This window comes from Lepidochelys kempii, chromosome 4 (genome assembly GCF_965140265.1).
Source record: "Lepidochelys kempii isolate rLepKem1 chromosome 4, rLepKem1.hap2, whole genome shotgun sequence".
Lineage (NCBI taxonomy): Eukaryota > Metazoa > Chordata > Testudines > Cheloniidae > Lepidochelys > Lepidochelys kempii.
The window spans coordinates 128,811,596-128,832,325 of NC_133259.1; the positions used below are offsets into that span (position 1 = coordinate 128,811,596).

At 42.5% G+C, this 20,730-nt stretch overlaps 1 protein-coding gene across 1 annotated transcript; it reads right to left on the reverse strand.

Annotated features, from left to right (window-relative positions):
- Positions 1-1,423: 1,423 nt before the first annotated feature.
- LOC140910998 (uncharacterized) lies at positions 1,424-14,803 on the reverse strand. The gene is made up of 3 exons (XM_073343210.1): positions 14,646-14,803; positions 4,362-4,763; positions 1,424-1,764 (listed from the first exon to the last, which is right to left on the reverse strand). The coding sequence occupies exons 1-3, from the start codon at positions 14,746-14,748 to the stop codon at positions 1,424-1,426; spliced, it is 846 nt and encodes a 281-aa protein (XP_073199311.1). The 5' UTR covers positions 14,749-14,803.
- Between the last annotated feature and the right edge of the window lie 5,927 nt (positions 14,804-20,730).

The following is a 20,730-nucleotide window of genomic DNA, read 5'->3' on the forward strand; positions in this document are numbered from 1 at the left end:
CAAAATATCTAAAGGTTCTGGACAGAGGGTCCGAGTCAGAAGTGGGAAAGGACAGCGATATGAGAGAAGGAAAATGAGGACAGAAAGGAGAGGTCTCTCAGGCAGCAGACATAGTCTGAGCCACCTGTGCGCGCTCCTGGGTTTAGAGGGGAATTTCCTTTTGTGGGCTCAGTACTGTCTGCAGTGAGGAGTCAATGAGGAAACTGATCTTGGCAGCGGAAAGAACCCTTGAAAATGGGCAGGAACAAAACTAGTTTGAGACTTGACATGCTGGGAAGAGAAAGAACCAGGTAGAAAAATGTTACACTAGGAAGGATACATTACACTGCTGATTTAAAGTTCACAACCTGCCAGTGACTGGAAGAGATACATTGCAACATGCAGTTGCTACAGTGGTTCACACTATGCTCATACAACATTAAAAGTTTGATCAACATTGATCATTTATCTTGGAACTCATGTTGCAAAATAGATTTCTGTCTGCTCCAATGTTCAAGCAAGGGCCCCATGTAATGCTGCTGCAATTAATCAAAAAAACCCTGTCCTTCATGATATCATGAAGATTTTTAAAGGGCAACATTTCAGAGGGTTAAAATTGGGATCCAGGGTAGAAGCGAGTGAATAAATGCTTGTATTCTACTTTGAAGCTGTAAAGTGCTGTCTAAGGGCTAAAATTATTGTTATACTCAAGGCGCACTAAGCGACTACTGCGGTCAGGTAGATGACGTGCCTGTGTATCTCTGTTAAAGCACTGAGGGTTATGTTCGTCTGCAGTTCAGTTATTAGCAAAGATCATTTTAGCAGACACCTGCTCGAAGCTGAATAGTCATTTCCCTTGGAAGTTCATTCTGAAGTAAAGGTTTCAAATCAGTGATTAAGGAACATCACTGAATCTGCATTTTTGCCAAGAAAACCACAAACATTTCAGTCAAACATTTTTGTCCAGCTCAGGGACTGCAATAGGGCTGTAACCCCAGCTCATCCCCTCTACACACCACCATAAGTGTTTAGACAGCCTATGGTAATGCAGTGATAATATTCATGGTTGAAAAAAACATTAACAATGGAGGATTGTTTGTGTGTGCAGAGGATCTAGGAAATGTGTCCGTGTAGGGAAGTTATTGTTTATTTTCTGAAAAATTCACTGGACATTTTTTTAAAGGGGGGGAAAAAGGCCATCGGGTTCTATTAAAGTGACTGGGTGATAATGGGGTTGGCTGGTGTACCTCAATTACTTCCCATACAGCGCCTGCCCCTGTTAATACAGAAACTGATTTCAGGAAGAATTTTAGAGGAATAAAACCAATCATCTGAAAGTCCAATGAGAGGCTTCCACTGTGAGGATGATTCTCATTAGAAACTTTTCACCTCCATTCGTTTAGATACCACTGCAGCTGTTTCCTTCTCCTTCATGCCAAGAAGGCTACAGCACGAATGAGGTTTTTGCATTGAGTTGTATCACTGTGAGCGGGGTTGTGTAGTCCTGCTGACAGTAGTATTCACCTTCATCATCAGCCTGCACCCCACTAATGGTGAATGTGAAGTCGGTGCCGCTGTATCGACCACTGAATCGATCAGGGACCCCGGTGAAACGGGTGGCTCCATTATATATAAGGAGCTTGGGAATTTGTCCCGATTTAAACAGATGTAATTGCATATCATTACTCATGGAGCTGGATGCCTTGCACTGAATGGTGACCGTCTCTCCTGGAAGCACCGTCACAGAAGCAGGTGTCTGAGTGATAACAATCTGCCCGCTGGATTCTAGGAAAAGAGAGAAATAAAAACCCTTTCCCTGAATCTCTTATCAAAACAAGTGGTGAGAAGTTCAATGAATGAAGAGAGCTGTGTTACCTACCTCCAAACACAGAGAACAGCAGCCAGAGCAAATGCATTTGTAAAATCATGTTCCTTCTAGATCAGTTTCTTTGACACTAATTGTTAAAATGCAGCACTGGTTTATAGCCACTGGGAAGAATTTTAGAATTTATTAACTGTCACGTATGGAAAAATATGTAAATGAGAGAATGGGCTAAATTATACCCAACAGCTTCCTGTGTGCTTTAGGGCTTTATTATCAGGAGGAAACAGCTGATTGTCAATCTTTCTCATTAAGCATGAGATATGTTAACAGGAGACATGTGTGCACATTCCCAGTTAAATGGAAATAATCCAGCAGATTAGGTGACTCTAGCTCTTTAATACTAAAACACTCTGAGAAATCCAGAGACGTTTTCTGGAATTTTCTAATGTATACACAGTAAGAATAGACTGACATTTAATGATTAGGGATTTCCTACAATTTGCTTGCTTCAGTTAGGAAAATAAAAGTTACAAGTTCTGATGATTTATTTTTCCGAAGAGAATTAAATGACTGTGAAATGAGTAGTACTTGTCCAAGGTCCCACTGCAGGTCTGCAGTAGAGCGGAAAGAGAATCCAGGACTCCCCAACCCAGAACAGAGCCTTGTCCACAGCTCTTGTTTGTGTACAAGTCATTTTGCTCACGCAGTTTGACTGAGAGATAAGTGTATCTTTATCATCAGTGGGGGGTGTTCAGATAACATGGTGCTGGGTGCCAGGTGAGAACGTGTATGTGGATAGAATTTGATTATTGGTTATTATTTTATAACACTCAAATATATGTTAGGAGCTTTACAGAATAGATAGAAAGACCTGGGTCTGGATCAGGAGAGCTTGCAGTTTAGAATGGGAAAGATCCATTGATATTTGTACTTGAGAAAAAGACGTGTTACCTTCATAGAACCCAATCCCGCATTCCTGACTCAGGCAAAATCCCATGTGTTTTGAAGTGGGGTGTGTTGAAGGCTCAGCACTGGTCTTGGAGGCATAAGGCAGCTGGGCTGTGAGGTCCTACTCACATGAAAGGGGGAAAGGATGGAGCCTTTGCCCAGGAAGTGTGCCAGAGAGCAAAGAAAGAGGCAATACTGGAGCCTATCTAGACAAAGGGAAGACCCCTGGGAAAAACTTCCCAGTGGTCAGGGTAGTTAAGCGCTGGAACAAATTACCTAGGCAGGTTGTAGGATCTCCCTCACTGGAACTTGTTAAGAACAGGTTAGCCAAGCACCAGTCAGCACCTTAGGCCTGCCTCAGTGCAGGTGACTAGACTACATGACCTTCGGAGTTCCCTCCCACTCCTACATTTCTCTGATTCCTGATTGGGTTCTAGTGTGTGAGCCCCAGTCCAGCAACCTGGTCAGTGTCCAACAGGGGAAGCTCATTCATCAATAAACAAAAAGCCATGTGTGACCAATTTCATGAGGGCTGAGACCAAAGCAGCTCAGATTATTAGGTTAATTGATCAGTATTAGTCACTTTATTGTCAATCCAGTGTCGGAAGAAGGATGGTCTTACGGATATGGCTGGGTTTGGGACTCAGGAGATCAGGATTCAAGTCTCAGCTCTGCCACAGACTCATAGGGTGAGTCATTTGATCTACTGTCCCTTCTGGATTTAAAAGCTATGAATTTCTCCATGAATTAGTTCCCATCCGTATAACAGGGATCACAACAGTTCCTTTGTCGGCTGAGTAGATTGGGATTATCAACTGTTTGGGGCAGGACTGGCTCTTACTTTACTATCTGCATTTACAGCACCTAGCACAATGGGGCCTCTAGGTGCTGCCATCATAAAACAAGGTGAGAACCCTTTTGTAATTTTTCAGACTTCAACACAAACTGTTGCAAGCTGGGCAAGGGAGGGAATCTAGCTCCCAAAGGACAGGCAGGGTGTACACAGCTCTGCAGCCTATCAGCTGATGCTGCAATCCCAACCCCGTAGCTCTCAAAGGGAGTGGGACAACAGCAAAAAACCTCAGCAGGGTTGATAGCCAATGGAGTTATGTAAAGAAGGCTCCAGCCTCTGAATCCTGTCTCTTTCCCAGAGCCCCCCCTCCTCCCCACACACACTGACCCTGCAGTTGTGCAGCCCCATACGGTGGAATAATGTGGTTCTATGCTTTGGGGGATTTTCCAGCAGCTCGGAGGGAACGTCCAAGGAAGTTCAGTGGTAAGATGGTGCAGACAATATTAATGGTACAGGAGGGTTTGTGTGTAAGGAATGTGTTACACGGGTGTATGTGTGCAGAGGGAATTGATTGGGGTGCTTCTGAAAAATTCATTGAAAATTATGCTTCTTAAAAAAGCCACTGAGGTCCTGCTTATAGGGCACTGAGTGGATTGTGTAACAGAGGGATTGGCTTGTGCATTTCAGCTACTGCCTTGAGAGTTCCTGACCCAGACAGCTGAGTTACTGAAAAATAACTCTACCCGCAAATACTGTAACAGGACTGAATGTAAGACACCGGAGAGTCCAGTTAAACAATAACATTTTAAAGGTTACTTTCAAGCCAGATTGATAGGTACACAGCTGCTTCCTTCTGCTTTACACTACATGGTGTGTGCAGTGGCACCGAAGAGGTTTTTGTACCGAACTGTATCACTGTGAGAGGACGGCTGTAGTCTTGTCCACAATAGTAGTCTCCTCCATCTTCAGCCTGCACACCACTTATGGTGAATGTGAAGTCCGTGCCACTGTAACTACCACTGAATCGATCCGGGACTCCTGTGAAGCGGCTGTTTGCATCATGTATGAGGAGCTTGGGATTTTGTCCCAATTTAAACTGATATAAGCTCATATCATCACTCATGGAGCTGGACGCCTTGCACTGAATGGTGACCGTCTCTTCTGGAAGCACCGTCACAGAAGCAGGTGTCTGAGTGATAACAATCTGCCCGCTGGATTCTGGAAAGGGGAGAAATAAGAAGCATTTTAGTGAATCTCTTTTAGAAACTTCTGCATTAGAGTTCAAAAACAATGGCTGTGCGACCTACCTTCAAACATGGAAAAGAGAAACCAGGTCAAATATATTTGCAAAATCATGGTCTTTCCTGATTTTTTTTTTCTCTGTTGCTGTTAAAATTCACAAAGGTTTCCAACTAGTGGGATGGCTTGCAGAACGTCTTAAATATCACGCGTGGAAAGATATGTAAATCTGAGGCTGGACTTAATGATGCTCAACTGGTTTCCTGTGTGCGTCATGGCTATATTGCCAAGGGTAAACAGAGGTATGTTTCCTCACTAGCACTATGCATAAGAAACCATAATGAAAGCTATGTCCACATGTTCTTAAAATCATTTGATAGGTAACTATCTCTATAATGCTGGAATATATTGATAAAGCCACAATAATTCATGTGGGGATTTCAATGTAACTGAAAGTATGAAGAGCGAGGGCTGTCTGTGTGATAACTGGGGATTTTCTATAATTTGATCTTATTCTGTCATTTGATTTTCACATCAGAATCATCTGAATCCTGAAATCACACCATAAATTAAGAAGATTTATACTACAAGACAGAAATTTTGTGAGTGCCAATGATTGCAGAGTCTGCCTCCCAAAAGAGACAAAAATTAATCTGTTTTCCTTGTGACCTACGGGATTACAGATACTGTGTAGACAGAGATATATATTGAGATGGAAAGTGCACAGATACCATGGTGATTGACACCGTGAAGGACCTACATATACACAGATATTAATAGGTTTCAGTGTAGCAGCCGAGTTAGTCTGTATTCGCAAAAAGAAAAGGAGGACTTGTGGCACCTTAGAGGCTAACAAATTTATTTGAGCATGAGCTTTCGTGAGCTACAGCTCAAGAGCTTGATATTGATTCATTTAACAGCATCCAAAGTATGCTAAGTGCTTTACAGAATAATTGGAAAGACATTATAATTCTTTATTATTTGTATTATGGTCGCACCTAGGAGCTGCAGTCAAGGAGCAGGAAATGTACAGACGCTGCACATAAACATGGGGTGAATCTTGGAGCTATTGAAGTCAATGGCAAAGCTCTCATTGACTGCAATGGGGCCAGGATTTTGCCCAGATCTCTACCCCCATAGACATTATAACTGAATCTGTGAGAGATGCATGCAAGTTGGTGCATGCGAATAAGTGGCTTTACTCGCAGAGGACCTGATCCTGCAGTTCTGACACTGTTTGAAAGGGAAATTTGCCTGAGTCGAGACAGGAGGGCTTGTAATAATCAGTTGTCAAGTTAGCAAGATGAGAAGGTGTATATTTGCACATGCATTACTAGAGCCATCTCACCTTCATTGTGCTTGTCATCACAAAGAACATGATTTGGCTGATTTTGGATTCACATTCTCTCAGCTCTTCACTGTGCTTCTCTTATACAAAACTCAGTCTATGGGGGCCTGAGCCCCTTTCTAAACTGGTTTATGGTCTGCACCCATTGGATCAAATTCCGTTGCTCAGTGAAGACCTGTGCTAATGGTAAAACTCCCATACAGGGCACAAGCACAGGACATAAATAACCAGCACTAGTTGAAACAAGGCAGTTTTCTGTGTTGCTCTGCTATAACAGATTTCAGAGTAGCAGCCGTGTTAGTCTGTATCCTCAAAAAGAACAGGAATATTTAGTTTGCATATTAATTCAAGCTCAGCAGTTTCTCATTGGAGTCTGTTTTTGAAGCTTTTCTGTTGTAGGGTTCCTTCCCCACTCTGAACTCTGGGGTACAGATCTGGGGACCCACATGAAAGACCCCCTATGCTTATTTTTACCAGCTTAGGTTAAAAACTTCCCCAAGGCACAAACTCCACCTTGTCCTTGAACAGTATGCTGCCACCACCAAGTGATTTAGACAAAGAATCAGGGAAAGGACCACTTAGAGTTCCTGTTCCCTAAAATATCCCCCCCAAGCTCCTTCACCCCCTTTCCTGGGAAGGCTTGAGAATAATATACCAACCAAATAGGTAAACCAGACCTTTGGGTTTTTAGGACACTTCAAATCCCAATCAGATTCTTAAAAGAAGAATTTTATGTAAAGAAAAGGTAAAAGAATCACCTCTGTAAAATCAGGATGGAAGATAACTTTACAGGGTAACAAAACATTCACAAACACAGAGCAACTCCCTCTAAGCTTAGTTCAACGTTACAAAAAAAAAAAACAGGACTAAACCTTCCTCTAGCAAAGGGAATTAATTAATTAATTAATTGCTTGAATTAATATGCAAACGAGATACCATTAACTTGGGTTTGAATAGAGACTGGGAGTGGCTGGGTCATTACACATATTGAATCAATTTCCCCATGTTAAGTATCCTCACACCTTCTTGTCAACTGTCTAAACGGGACATCTTGATTATCCCTACAAAAGTTTTTTTCTCCTGCTGATAATAGCTCATCTTAATTAATTAGCCTCTTACAGTTTGTGTGGCAACTTCCACCTTCTCCGTATGTATATATATATCTTCGTACTATATGTTCCATTCTATGCATCCGATGAAGTGAGCTGTAGCCCACAAAAGCTTATGCTCAAATAAATGTGTTAGTCTCTAAGGTGTCACAAGTCCTCCTGTTCTTTCTGCTATAACAGTACACTGTAACTTGAAGGTGTTCCACATTTGAACCTAAGTCCTGTTTCCCCTTTGTATGTCTTCAAATCATGCCTAAAAATCAGAGAGTCACCTTTTAAGGATGCGCCTGTGGCAGAAGGAGCTCAGCAGCTGGCAAGGTCACTCTTAGCTCATAAAGTGAGGACTATTTCTAACTCACGGGAGAATCTCTGTCCTACATGGGGGAGCTTAAGCAGATGTGTCCTGTATAGGAGTTCTCCAAACCCATGTGCATTAAACATGTGTCTCTGCTCCAATGTGATATTTGGAGAAGAGAAGGGCCTCAGCCCAGCTCAGTGTTTGGGTGGAGGCTGCCCCTGCCCCAGATGAATATGTAGTTCCACGTCTTGGTGCCAAACACGTGCGGACTGAGATCGGAATCAAAATACATATTGTAGCTCTAAGGCACCATCCCGCCTCTGCTCTGGGCAGTGAATCTGGTGCAGTTCTGCTGCTCCAGGGGGCAAGTGAAAGGGAATGTGGGCAGGTGGGAGAAGGGGAGGGTCCTGGGGATCCACTGCCATGCAGAGCATCCAGAGTCTACCCTCATTTGCCAACACAGCCCCAGTGGAAAGGCTCCACAGCCAATCCCCACACTCAGGGGATTATTTTTTCCCATGAATTTTTCCAGCCCTTGGCCTGGCTACTTAGGCTGGGTGCTGTGCTTTGGGTAGGGGCTCAAGAGATTTTTGTTTCAAACTTTCAGCTGCTTGGTGTCACTGGAACTGGGGGGCGGGGGTTGTGAATGGGCACTGAATATGCGGGGGCCTGGATAGGATATGAAGCTAAAACTAAAATGTTTCACCCCTGATTGAATTAGATTTTAAAAGGCTCCTCCCTTTTTCCACCCTACCAGCCCCACCCCGCACACCTTTGGTAATGGTGATTTTTAAAGAACCCTAGCACTTAAATAAATAATCAAAAGCCCCAGTTTCTATACAACTTAAACAGCTGCAGGGAGGTTTTTGTGCCTCTCTGTATCACTGTGTGAGAGGGGAGCTGCTATGCTGCTGGCAGTAATAATCTCCAGCATCATCTGCTTCAACCTGCTGATTGTGACTGTGTAGTCAGTGCCCGACCCACTGCCGCTGAACCGGTCTGGGATCCCAGAGGGACGGGTGGAAGTGCTGTAGATAAGGCACTTAGAAACTTGCCCTGATTTCTGCTGGTACCAGGCTGTGTCACCACCAATGCTGGAACTGGCTTTGCAGTTGATGGTGACTCTGTCTCCTGGACATACTGACAGAGATTCTGGAGTCTGGGTCATGACAATCTGCCCACTGGAACCGAGGCATATAGAGAGAGAATGGAAAAATACAAGTGGAATATAGAAGAGAATTCTATTAATTTCACTGATACATTCATGCAAAGGATCAGCTACATTTATTGGAAAAAGGGACAGGAAATAATTTTAGCTAATGAGGCCAGGTTTTTTTATATAGTAATAATTCAGCAGCTTTTTCCTTACCCCGAACCCAGTGCAGCAGCAACCAGATACCGTGAGTAAGAAATATCCTACATGTTAGAGAATCTTCACAGATAGATTCTGGCAATGTGAGTCTACAGGGGAAGGTGAAGTATTTATAGGGGCTCAGGAGAATGGGGGAATGGCAGGTGGTTTGTGAATATGCAAAATAATGGATCGATATAATAACTGCGATCTGTATTTCATAGCACAAATCACTTTTGATTTGATTTGGATGTAGTATTCTAATCACAGCCTTTATTCCTATTACTGATCAGCCCATATATTAGCCAAATATGACTGTGGGGAAGATCAGTATTCATATACTTCCCTCTAGTGGTACCTGAGACAATGTTCAATTTAATAAGTAGATTATCTAGGTCTAAGCAGAATCCATGGTATGTGAAAAGAAAAGGAGTACTTGTGGCACCTTAGAGACTAACAAATTTATTTGAGCATAAGCTTTCATGAGCTACAGCTCATTTCATCGGATGCATGCAGTGGAAAATACAGTGGGGAGATTTTATATACCAGGAGAACATGAAACAATCACTACAAAAGATTGTTTTGTTTTTTCTTCTCTCTCCTGCTGGTAATAGCTCACCTTACCTGATCACTCTCGTTACAGTGTGTATGGTAACACCCATTGTTTCCTGTTCTCTGTGTATATAAAATCTCCCCACTGTATTTTCCACTGAATGCATCTGATGAAGTGAGCTGTAGCTCACGGAAGCTTATGCTCAAATAAATTTGTTAGTCTCTAAGGTGCCACAAGTCCTCCTTTTCTTTTTGCGGATACAGACTAATACGGCTGCTACTCTGAAACATGGTATGTGAGTGGCTCACACTCTTTACTGTGTCTATCCTCACAAGACCTCTGTGAGGTAGGGCAGTGCTGCTATTTCCATTTTACAGATGGGGAACTGAGGCCCAAAGGCACAGCTCCACAAAGGTACTTAGGAGCCTAAATCCCAGTTCAAGTGCTACTGTGAGGCAAAATTCATGCAGTGCCTAAATTTTCACTGTAAAAGTTCCGTAAGTTTCTGGGCATGTGCACTGCTGCCTCACTGTAGGGGTCTGGGCACGGATCTCCTGCCTAAATCCCAGTGTGATCCACAACTCAGGGAGGAATAGGTGCTACACTTGTCTCCATTCATGGGGCCTGATCTGGTAGGTGTGATCAGAAGGTCCCATTCAAAATCTGTCTGTAGGAGGAGGAGGTGCCCCTCTCTGCCTGAGAAGAAGACACCAGGGGTTTCCCTCATCTCTGGAGAGTGCTCTAACCACAAAGCTATGGGATATTCACCCTCAGTCTTTCCTGTTGAAGCCATTCCACTTTGGGTAAATAATTACTCATGGGGAGGAGGGGGGACAGAGAGAGAGAAAGGGAGAAATTCTGTAGTCCAGCATTTAGATGCCTAAGTCACCTGACTCCAGGAGAGGGGTTTTCAGCTGTGAATCGCTGTGATAAGCACCTCTCTGCAGCTTGGATTTAGGTGCCTATTTCCCTGAGAGGGTGGGCAGATGGGCAACTCCCATTGCTAGCTCCGTGTTTAATGTGCTGTTTTTTTGTGGATCACATTCTTAAGCACTTGTCTTTCCCCATTCATTGTTTAGGGGCCTGGGCACCTAACACAGGCTTTGTGGCTTGCAGTGTTGGTCCAGTGATTTATTAATCATCTACAAGTTAGTTATTTCAGGTCAACCCCAATTTTTGTGTTTGTTTGGCCACCAAAACAAAAAAAATGGCTAATTACACAGCTGTGAGAGAGACTGTATCTTCATCTACAAACTACCAAGAGAGAACAAAACAGCTTGAGAGAACAAAACCAGGAGCAAGGTAGAGAAGTGACTCACTCAAAGAGATCTGGCTGTGGAATGAACTTCCAGGAGAGAGTAGATTAATGCCAGAGCTGATCGCCTTTAGGTCCCTCAGCAAGACCTTCCTCTTTGATAAAGCTGTTCCTCCACAACTAGAATCTCTTCATTTCTGCAATGAAGCATCCCTTCCTGTAGTCAGGGAACTAGAGGGGAGCCAAAGACTCCATAAACTCTGAAAAGGACCTCACTATGCCTAACTGTTAACCTATTAATTAATAAAAAGAAAAGGAGTACTTGTGGCACCTTAGAGACTAACCAATTGGTTAGTCTCTAAGGTGCCACAAGTACTCCTTTTCTTTTTGCGAATACAGACTAACACGGCTGTTCCTCTGAAACCTATTAATTAATGTGGAAGGAGCTCACATATGGCAGTGCATGGGGCCAGTGCAAACCCGTAGGCAGGGCATCAGATTAAACTTATGAAGGAGCAACACAGACAGGCTCCATCGAGATTCCAGTCCAGTACATTTCAAAAGCAAGGATGCAGGTGATCATTTTCCCATCAGTCAGAAGAGTAATTCCCTAGTGCAGGGCACAGTGAGTCGTGTAGGTGGCATGGAGAACTTTTCATCAGTCTAGAATTTTCAGCAGCTCAGCACCAGTATGGACGCTGTCTGGACAATGAAAAATCCCTGTAATGAGGGGTGTGCAGGAGGGAAGTTGGTTCTAGCTAGGCACACTAGATGCAGTTTTACACGACTGAACTCAGTGTTTCTGAATCCTCTGGGTTCTTGATCTCTCTCCCACTTGTTCTTTCAGCCTGTGTGTCCCCAATGCACTGAATCAGCAGCACCCAGAGTTGGAAGTAGCAGCGCCAAATGACTGACAGAAAGCAATTCATAAGGTTTCTAGTGGAGATATGGTCCAGTGACAGTGGCTGGGTCATGGGGTGATATGCGGGGTAGAGAAGAGATCTGAAACAGGGAAAGTGAGAAGAGACAGACGGGTCTTTCAGGAAGCAGACACCTGCATCTCTCCTGGGACTAAAGGGGGAATTCCCTTTTGCAGGCTCAGAACTATCTGCAGTTAGAAGCCAGTGAGGAAACTGAATTGAAACAATTCTTGATGATGAATATGGACAAAACCTGTTTGAAAGTAGGCTGCTAGAAAGAGAATTAAGCCCTGTAGGAAAATATCACCTAGTGCAGTGTGTCTTTTTAATGTATTTGCACTACACAATCAGCAGTGACATACACTGCAAGAGAAATATTGCAATATATATTGGAAGAACATAACAACGGTCATACTGGGTCAGACCAATAGTCCATCTAGCCCAGTATCCTGTATTCTGAGAGTGGCCAATACCAGATGCTGCAGAGGGAATGAACAGAACAGGGCAATTATTGAGTGATCCATCATCTGTCTTCCAGTCCCAGCTTCCTGCAATTGAAGCTCTATAGACACTTGGAGCATGGGGTTGCATTCCTGACCGTCTTGGCTAATAGCCATTTATGGACCCATCCTCCAGGAATTTATCTAATTCTGTTTTGAAACCATTTGTACTTTTAGCCTTCACAACATCCCCTGGCAGGGTGTTGTGTGAAGTACTTCCTTTTTTTGTTTTAAAATGGCTGCCTGTTAATTTCATCGGGTGACCGCTAGTTCTTGTGTTATGGGAAGGGGTAAATGACACTTCCCTATTCACTTTTTCCACACCAGACATGATTTAATAGACCTCCTTCATATCCCACCCCTTGGTCATCTCTTTTCCAAGATGAACAGTCCCAGTCTATTTAGTCTCTCCTGGTATGGAAGCTGTTTCATACCCACGAGAATGGCTCATACAGAATGTACTCCATAAGATTAAAATTATGTGACGAGCTGGTCATTTATATTGTTAATTGTGTTTTAAAATAGATTTCTGCCCGTTAGAATTGCCTAACCTGGGCTGATGTAATGAAAGAAAAACCACAAATGTTCACAATAACATTAAGAACTTTTAAGGTTAGAACATGGGACTGGGGTAAAAATTATTAGTGCGCTGTGTTTTGTAGATGTACAGCTATGAAAAGCCTACATACTACTGTTGTTATTAAAGGGCACTAATGGACCTGTGACAATATAGGTGAGCTCTGTGTGTGTACCTCAGGTATTGTAGTGAATAGGCCTGTAGCATTGCTGTGCTGTTTCCAGGGGAGAGGAGTTTTGCCAAGCACATGCTCTAAGATGAATGGTCGTTTGCTTTCTAAACCTACTCCCAGTTTAAATATTCTAAACCAACTGAATCAGAAGCGTCCCCAACTGCCCTCATTGGCTTCACACCCAGTGTGCTCTGGCATGAACGGGTTTTTGTATTGGACTGTATCACTGTGTGAAATCAGAACCCTAGTCATGTTCACAATAGTATTCTCCCGCATCTTCAGCCTGCACATCGTAATGGTGATGGTATAGACAGAGAATTCATTTGAGGTGTTCCTGAAAAATGCACTGAGATTTTTTTTTGGGGGGGGGGGGGGGAGGCAATCAGATTCCATTTATAGAAAGTCACGGGACTGTGATTCTGGGCTTCGCAGATGGAACACAATGAATTTTATCCAAAAATGTCTGTAAGAGGAACAAATCCATAAACCTGATTACAATGGAAGTGTGACATTGTAATTATTATCCTCAAATGAAACTTTCCAAGTATATTAATCTAGAAACATGCACAGCTGTGTCCTTCTGCTTCACTGCAAAAGGGTTGTGACAGTGAAGAAGTTTTTGTGTTGAATTGTCTCACTGTGAGCAGGTGTCATAGTCCTGTCCACAGTAGTATTCACCTGCATCATCAACCTGCACCCCACGAATAGTGAATGTGAAGTCAGTGCCCTTGTATCTACCACTGAATCAAACAGTTGCATCATCTTTGAGGAGCTTGGGAGTCTGTCCTGATTTCAGCAAATATAAATTCAGACCATCCCTCATGGAACATGAAGCCTTGCGCTGAAGGGTGACTCTCTCTCCTGGAAGCACTGTCACAAGCAGGTGTCTCAGCGATCACAATCTGCACACTGGATTCTAGGAACAGATTTTTAATGAACATTATTTTGAGAGGACTGATTTAAAGATGAAGAACCTAGAAATCTGCACAGCTGACCTTCCAAGAAGGAAAAGAGGAGTTAACTCAAATACATTTGCAAAATCATTTTCCTTCTAGATTAATTTCTCAACACGAATAGCTAAAATGCAGCCACGGTTTACAATTACTGGGGAAAAATGTAAGACGTCTTTGTGGTCACACATGTAAATCTGAGGCTGGGCTCAACTATATTTAACAGGCTTCCTGGGTGCTTCATCAGGGCTTTATTATTAAGAGGGCACAGATGCATACAAGCCTCAGTGTCCTGAAGTAGGAGTAGCACTAACAAGAGAAATATGCTCATGTTTATGGAGTGATGTTCATGACAGTAATTAAGTAGAAATCTGGTTCTGGTTCTAGAATACCAAAGTATTCTGATAAACTGACACCCATTTATGGCAGGGTTTGGAACACCAGCCACAGTGTGAATGGTCAATATATCCTGGGATACGGAAGGATTTCTGATGAAATTTTCATTGAAATTGCATTGGAACCCCCCCCCGCTGCCCCAATTTTTTAAACCAATTCTACTGTCCACTTATTGGGCTGTCAAAATGGGAGCTGGGGACTTCTCAATCTGGCCTCACATAAATTCTCTGATGATATGCAAGGAAGTGAATCTCAGTCTTTCCTTCTGCTAATGGGTAATTTAGGTACTGAAAAAGTTATTTTTCACCAAAACGACTGTATGGGAAATAAGCACTAATCTCCAAAAGACCCATAAAATTCTTCTATAATAATTATTCTCTAGTTAAAATTTCCCTATAAACTGGTATAGTCACAGGCAAAGATACTTCTCACCTTTCACACTGTGAGCTCCTTGGTGCTTTAACCAATTGTATTGCACTGTATCACCGCAAACGGGTGCTGTACTGCTGTCCACGGTAGTATTCACCTTCATCATCAGCCTGCACCCCACCAAAGGTGAATGTGAAGTCAGTGCCGCTGTATCGACCACTGAATCGATCCGGGACCTCAGTGAAATGGTCGTTTCCAGTATGAATAAGGAGATTGGGAGCTCATACTGATTTGAACTGATATAATTCCATATCATCACCCATGGAGCTGGATGCCTTGCACTGAATGGTGACCGTCTCTCCTGGAAGCACCGTCACAGAAGCAGGTGTCTGAGTGACAACAATCTGCCCGCTGGATTCTAGAACAAGGGAAAATATAAGAATATTTACATTGCTATCTTTTGTGAGCCTTGGAACTCAAAGTAGCCTGAGAAAAGAAGAAGAATGGACCACTGACCTTCAAACCAGGCAAAGAGGAGCCACATCAAATGCATTTGCAAAATCATGTTGCTGCTTTTTTGCATCTTTGCTTCTGGATGTTAAAAGGAGGCAAAGGTTTAGAATGGATCTTGGAAGAATTTTAGCAACATAATAAACCCTCTCTATATAAAAGAATGTAAATCTGAGGCTGACCTAATTATGCTGCACAAAACTTCCGGTGTGCTTCATGTCTATATCAGCAAGAGGAAACAGATGCCCATGAGTTTAGTGCCATCAACCATGAGTCATGACGGTAATAGAATAAACAGCATGTGACAATGGTAAAGAATCACAGAAAAATATGCATCCGATGAAGTGAGCTGTAGCTCACAAAAGCTTACACTCAAATAAATTTGTTAGTCTCTAAGGTGCCACAAGTCCTCCTTTTCTTTTTGAGAAAAAGTTAGTTTCTTCGAACACTGAACAAGGAACTTACATTAAGGAAAACAGATGTTAGTCGTGTTGCTTAATGCATTAATAGAAAGCGCTCAGATACTACAGTGAGGGGCGTGGTTTATAGAAGAGAAACAGAATATCTGGAAACAGAATATCCCTAAAGTTACTCTGCCTCTCTCTCGGAATCACTGTAAAGCTTCTGCCTAGAAGCCTTCCCAGATCCTGGACTCCTCCCTTGCTTCCTGCTACAGTTTAAAATAATCAACAGAGTTACTCCAGGAATAATTTGGTCCTAGTTTTTCTTCCTCTTTTGTGCTGAACTATAAGATGTCTTCATAATAAGAAACAGGCCTGCCCTGGAAGCCTTTTTTCATGCTTTTGCTCTGCTTTCTTTGACTAAATATCCTTCACTTTTGATCTCTAGCCCATATTGTGAAGGCCACACACATTTGTATTTTAGCAGGTTGAAGGCTGTATCAGTCTTGAAACATTATGCTACTCTGAAACCTGTTATTATGACTTGAGTTCATTCAAATAGTGAAGTAATACTGACATCTAGTGGAACTTAATGGTATTTTAGTAAACAGGAATAGAAGGGATAAGAGATGTTTATAAATTCATAGATTATGAAGCCAGAAGGCTGCACTGTGATCATCTACTCTGAACTCCTGTATAAAATAGGCCATAGGACTTCCCTGAATTAATTTTTGTTTGAATTAGAGCTTATCTTTTAGAAAAATATCCAATCTTGATTTTAAAATGACCAGTGATTCATCTAATTCTGTGGGTTTTCACTAGTGCCAATGTTATCTGAATGACTCATTGACTAGAAAGTAAAAGCTTAATACCCCAGTGCTTTGGATACCAAACATAAAGACTAGGGTAAAATAATAAGACAGCTCTTTTCAAATGTGGATTGATTTAAATATAAGCAAACTGGTCTGAAGTCATCTAGATTGTTTCATTTGAGATATATTGGTTTCTCTAACTGCCCTCTGTATTAATTTTGTATTCAGTAATGGGAAATATAAATACCAAAAGCAACTTCAGTTGGTTTTGGAAAGGTTATTGAAAGGAATTTTCTCTTATGGAAAAATCCTGTGTGTGATATCCTGGCCCCATTAAAGTCAATGGGAGTTTTGCCATGGTCTTCAATGGAGCCAGGAGTTCAACTCACATATGTAATAGAAAATATCATTTGCATAGACGTTTTTTAAAACCATCCCACAGAATAAAATAGAGAATGATAGCTTTGCTATTCTGATCTATAAGAGGATGAACTTTTTTCCATAGATTTTATGAGCTATTAAACTTGGTACAGTTTTAGAGTAATTTCTAAAGAACCTGATTACATGTATATAGATCCCAATAGATTTTCTCCTATTCAGTTATCTGCCAGTAAGGGGGAAGAAAAATGTTACACATAATGAGGGCTCAAATTACACACTACAAAACAAACAATGGGCTGGAATTTGACTGCAGTTATACGGCTATAAATCCAGAGTAATTGCCGTGGAGGTCACAGAAGCTCAGCTGGTATATTTAGAGTAATTTCAGTGACGTTTCTCTGGCTTTAACTGAGATCAGAATTTAGCCTAATATATTTAACTTAGAGAAACTATACATGTATTCAATTTTAGGGCCCAATTCTGGAGCCAAGAATTCCATAGGTATATTAACGGTAGGACTGAGTTTTGCAGGATCAAATTTCTGGGTGGCATATTACAGAGTTCTGAGAGGAACAAAAATCTCATTTTAGCATTACAAAGGAAGCAAAAAGAAAAGGAGTACTAGTGGCACCTTAGAGACTAACCAATTTATTTGAGCATGAGCTCACTTCATTGGCTACATCTCGCGATGTATGTAGCTCACAAAAGCTTATGCTCAAATAAATTGGTTAGTCTCTAAGGTGCCACAAGTACTCCTTTTCTTTTTGCGAATACAGACTATCACAGCTGCTACTCTGAAAGGAAGCAAAACATTTTTTGTTGTTTTGAATATTTTTCAAGTGCAAAAGGTGCTTTGTTTGCACACAGAAAACTGTCATTTTGTCACACAAGGCTGATTTTGTGGTGAAAAGTTAAGTTTCCATAAGGGGTGCATCTACACTTTTATTCAGGGGATTGAGTTTTGTTGTTTTCCCCACAAAGGTTCCATCCAATGAGGAGAAGGCAAAACTTCCGCACTGGATCCACTTTGCAGGGCTGCTTATACATGGAAACATTCAACACATGCAGCTGAGAAGCAGTTGCATTCAACTGTGGGGTGCCAGAAGACTTTCACAAATACCTGGTGGGTTTGAATACTCACAGACAACTAATGTCACACCATAAATGATAGTGAATGAGGCTCAGCTCAGAAAGATCCATCAAAGCCATGAGAAATGGTGAGCTGATGCATGAAAATCCAGGCAAAACCAGTAGATTCAACTAAGTGAATCTCCAAGGGAGGAAAAGTAAGACTGGGTGCATTGAAGCCAGCATTACCATGAGGCCTCCAGGGTGAAACTGATGTGTTTCACACTGCTGGGATATTCACTGCTTGCATTATCTCTGTGTGTCATCTTGGTTCAATTTCCATATAGACTGTCTCGTAAAATATCCAGATTAAAAGGAGACAGTTTTAAAAGTCAGCTATGTTTCTGCACGGCCTGGCCCCCAAGAGCCTGCTTACTGGGGCTATTCAGCATATATTTCTGGTCCAGAAATATATGCTGAATAGCCCCAGTAGAGTTACTGTACTTCTGGTTTGCTTTGAGTTTTGCAATTCACCTGCAAGTAATGAGCTGCATTTGCCATCTCAGGTTCAGCAAATGAGCTAATCTGCCCTTGACATGACCGGGGACCAGTGTCCCATCTGATTTGTACTACACAAAACCCTTTTTTGACATTGATAGGGTTGCATAGGTTGTAAATCAAGTTTAGAATGTGGTCATGTATACTGAATGGATACAGCCTCTGAGCCAAATCCAAGGACAGGCTGTTCTGTTCTTGATGCGTCTTGGGGGAGGGAGCCAAAAGGTGGCATTTAAACCATCTTTCCACCACCCAGATCCTGGGGCTGGCCACCAGCATAATTTAGAGCATCCTTAAGGCTGCTCAAAGTTGTTCCCATCTGTTCACAGCCCCAAGGAGCTGGTTTGGCAGCTAGGGATCACACCAATGCAAGGATTCTATGGTCATGCCCCCTTTCTCTCAGCCACACCCCCTGTACTGGGGCCAGGATGGATTCGTGCGGAACTGGCTGTGTTGGTTCTACTCCATCTGGATATTCTCTTTACGCTGTAGAAATATCCAGATAGCCTTTCTGGCTGGTTTGTGCCACTGGGACTGTGCAAAGCTGCTGGAGCAGGGGCAGAGGATCTGGCTCTCTGACATTTAAGTACAGCTCAAGGCAAGTCATTACTCATGCAACTCAGCCTGCTTCTTGGCATGTTGGAAGCAGTGAGCTTATTTTGACCTCTTTGGCAGAAGAATCACTAAGGTATTAAGGGAATGGGACAGGAGCTACCCTTTGAACTGCGCTCCTACATTGGTATTCTCTTAGGAAGTGTGCTCAGCATGGCAATTTCCCTCCTGTCTCTCAATGTGAATTTGTCACAAGCCTCTCAAACTATCTTTTCTATCACTTCCCCCCTCCAGGGTTCAGTATCCCTCAAATGACAGAGCTGCTGCTCATGCTTTCCCATGGTATCATAGAATTTGATGTGTGGAAACATAGGAGCCCCCCACAGTGCATAGTGTCATGGGAATGCAACTCTGTCGACGTGGAGAAGTACTGGTCTCCATGAGTAGCTCTTTCTTCTCCTCCACATTTGACTCCCTTCACACTGTGCTGTCCACCTTAACAGCCCTACCCCGTTGCTTTCCCACTGCATTTGGTACCTCTATTCCTGTTTTCATTTCTCACTATTATTTATTACTTATTAATCATTACTAATATTATGAATATCAAGGCCCCACTGTGGCTGGTGCTATACAAACACAAAGGTAAACATCATTCTCTGCTCTGAAAACTTCAGAGCCTGGTGCTTATTTTCTCTGGCCATGTGAAGAGGCTTTTAAGAGGCTGTAAATATACAGCCAGAGTGGTGTAAGGGGGCCTTGGTATGTAAATGAGACTCAAGCCCCTTTGTGACCCAATGCATCCCTGTGTTTACATCCTACACGCTGTTGCAAAAATCTTTGTATGAAACATGCCTTGTGAGGTATCATTTGAAAACTCATAACTCACCAGTCAGTAATATCATGGTGAAATGTGTGTAGCAGCATTATATGTAAAGTTATGAACATAAGCTGAAATTATGACTGAAATATATTTACCAGACAAGTCTGGGAATGGGGTAAGCCTGTTCCTCAAAGACAAAGGACAAGCTGATGCCTCCAGCCAGGTGTCATCAAAGTTAACTGTCAATCACTGGTCAAGTGGCCATTCTTTGGCAATGGAGGGGAGCAGAAACAGATTGATCTGCATTTTAACAACATGGAACCTCTTTAACCACTAGACACTGTGTCTCCATCCTCACAGCTGGAAAGAACTTTATCTGGGATAAGCCTCAGGAAAATGCATTTGAAAGGGTGACTAGACTATGAAAGTGAGGGGCAAAAACACCCCAGGTATTTCTCTCACCTAAGAAGACAAAGGAACCAGCCCTTTAGACTTTGAGGGGAGATCCTGACTTGAGAATTTGCTCAGCTGTGTTGCTGGGAACATGTGGTAAGGATTTCACTTTGAACCAAGTCTAGATAAATTTAGTTACAGAAAGCATTTTATCTTTATTTCTTTTGTAACCATTTCTGACTTTAATGCCATACACTTATACTAACTTAAAATCCCTCTCTTTGTTGTTAAATAAACTTGTTGTATTTTTAATCAAAACTATTCTAGTGAGATGGTTAAACTGAACTGTTTGGGTAACTCCAGTTAAAGTAGTGAAATGTTGGCCATGGGGTGGGCCAGGAGAGGGCTGGACAGTTCAGAATACATGTTTTGGGGGAAAATTTGGGACTGGGAGTGTGCTGCAGCCACCCCACAGGTAGTAACTAAGGCTGCTGCAAGCCAGAGTGTGGCTGGTGTCTTGCTGACAGGCTGCTGGGGTCAGAGTTGCTGGACCAGGGCTCTGGCTATACATAGACACGCAGGGTATGACCTGCATGCTGGCAGGCTGATTGTGAGTGATCCATATTGGGAGCTACAAAAGCAAAGCATTGGGA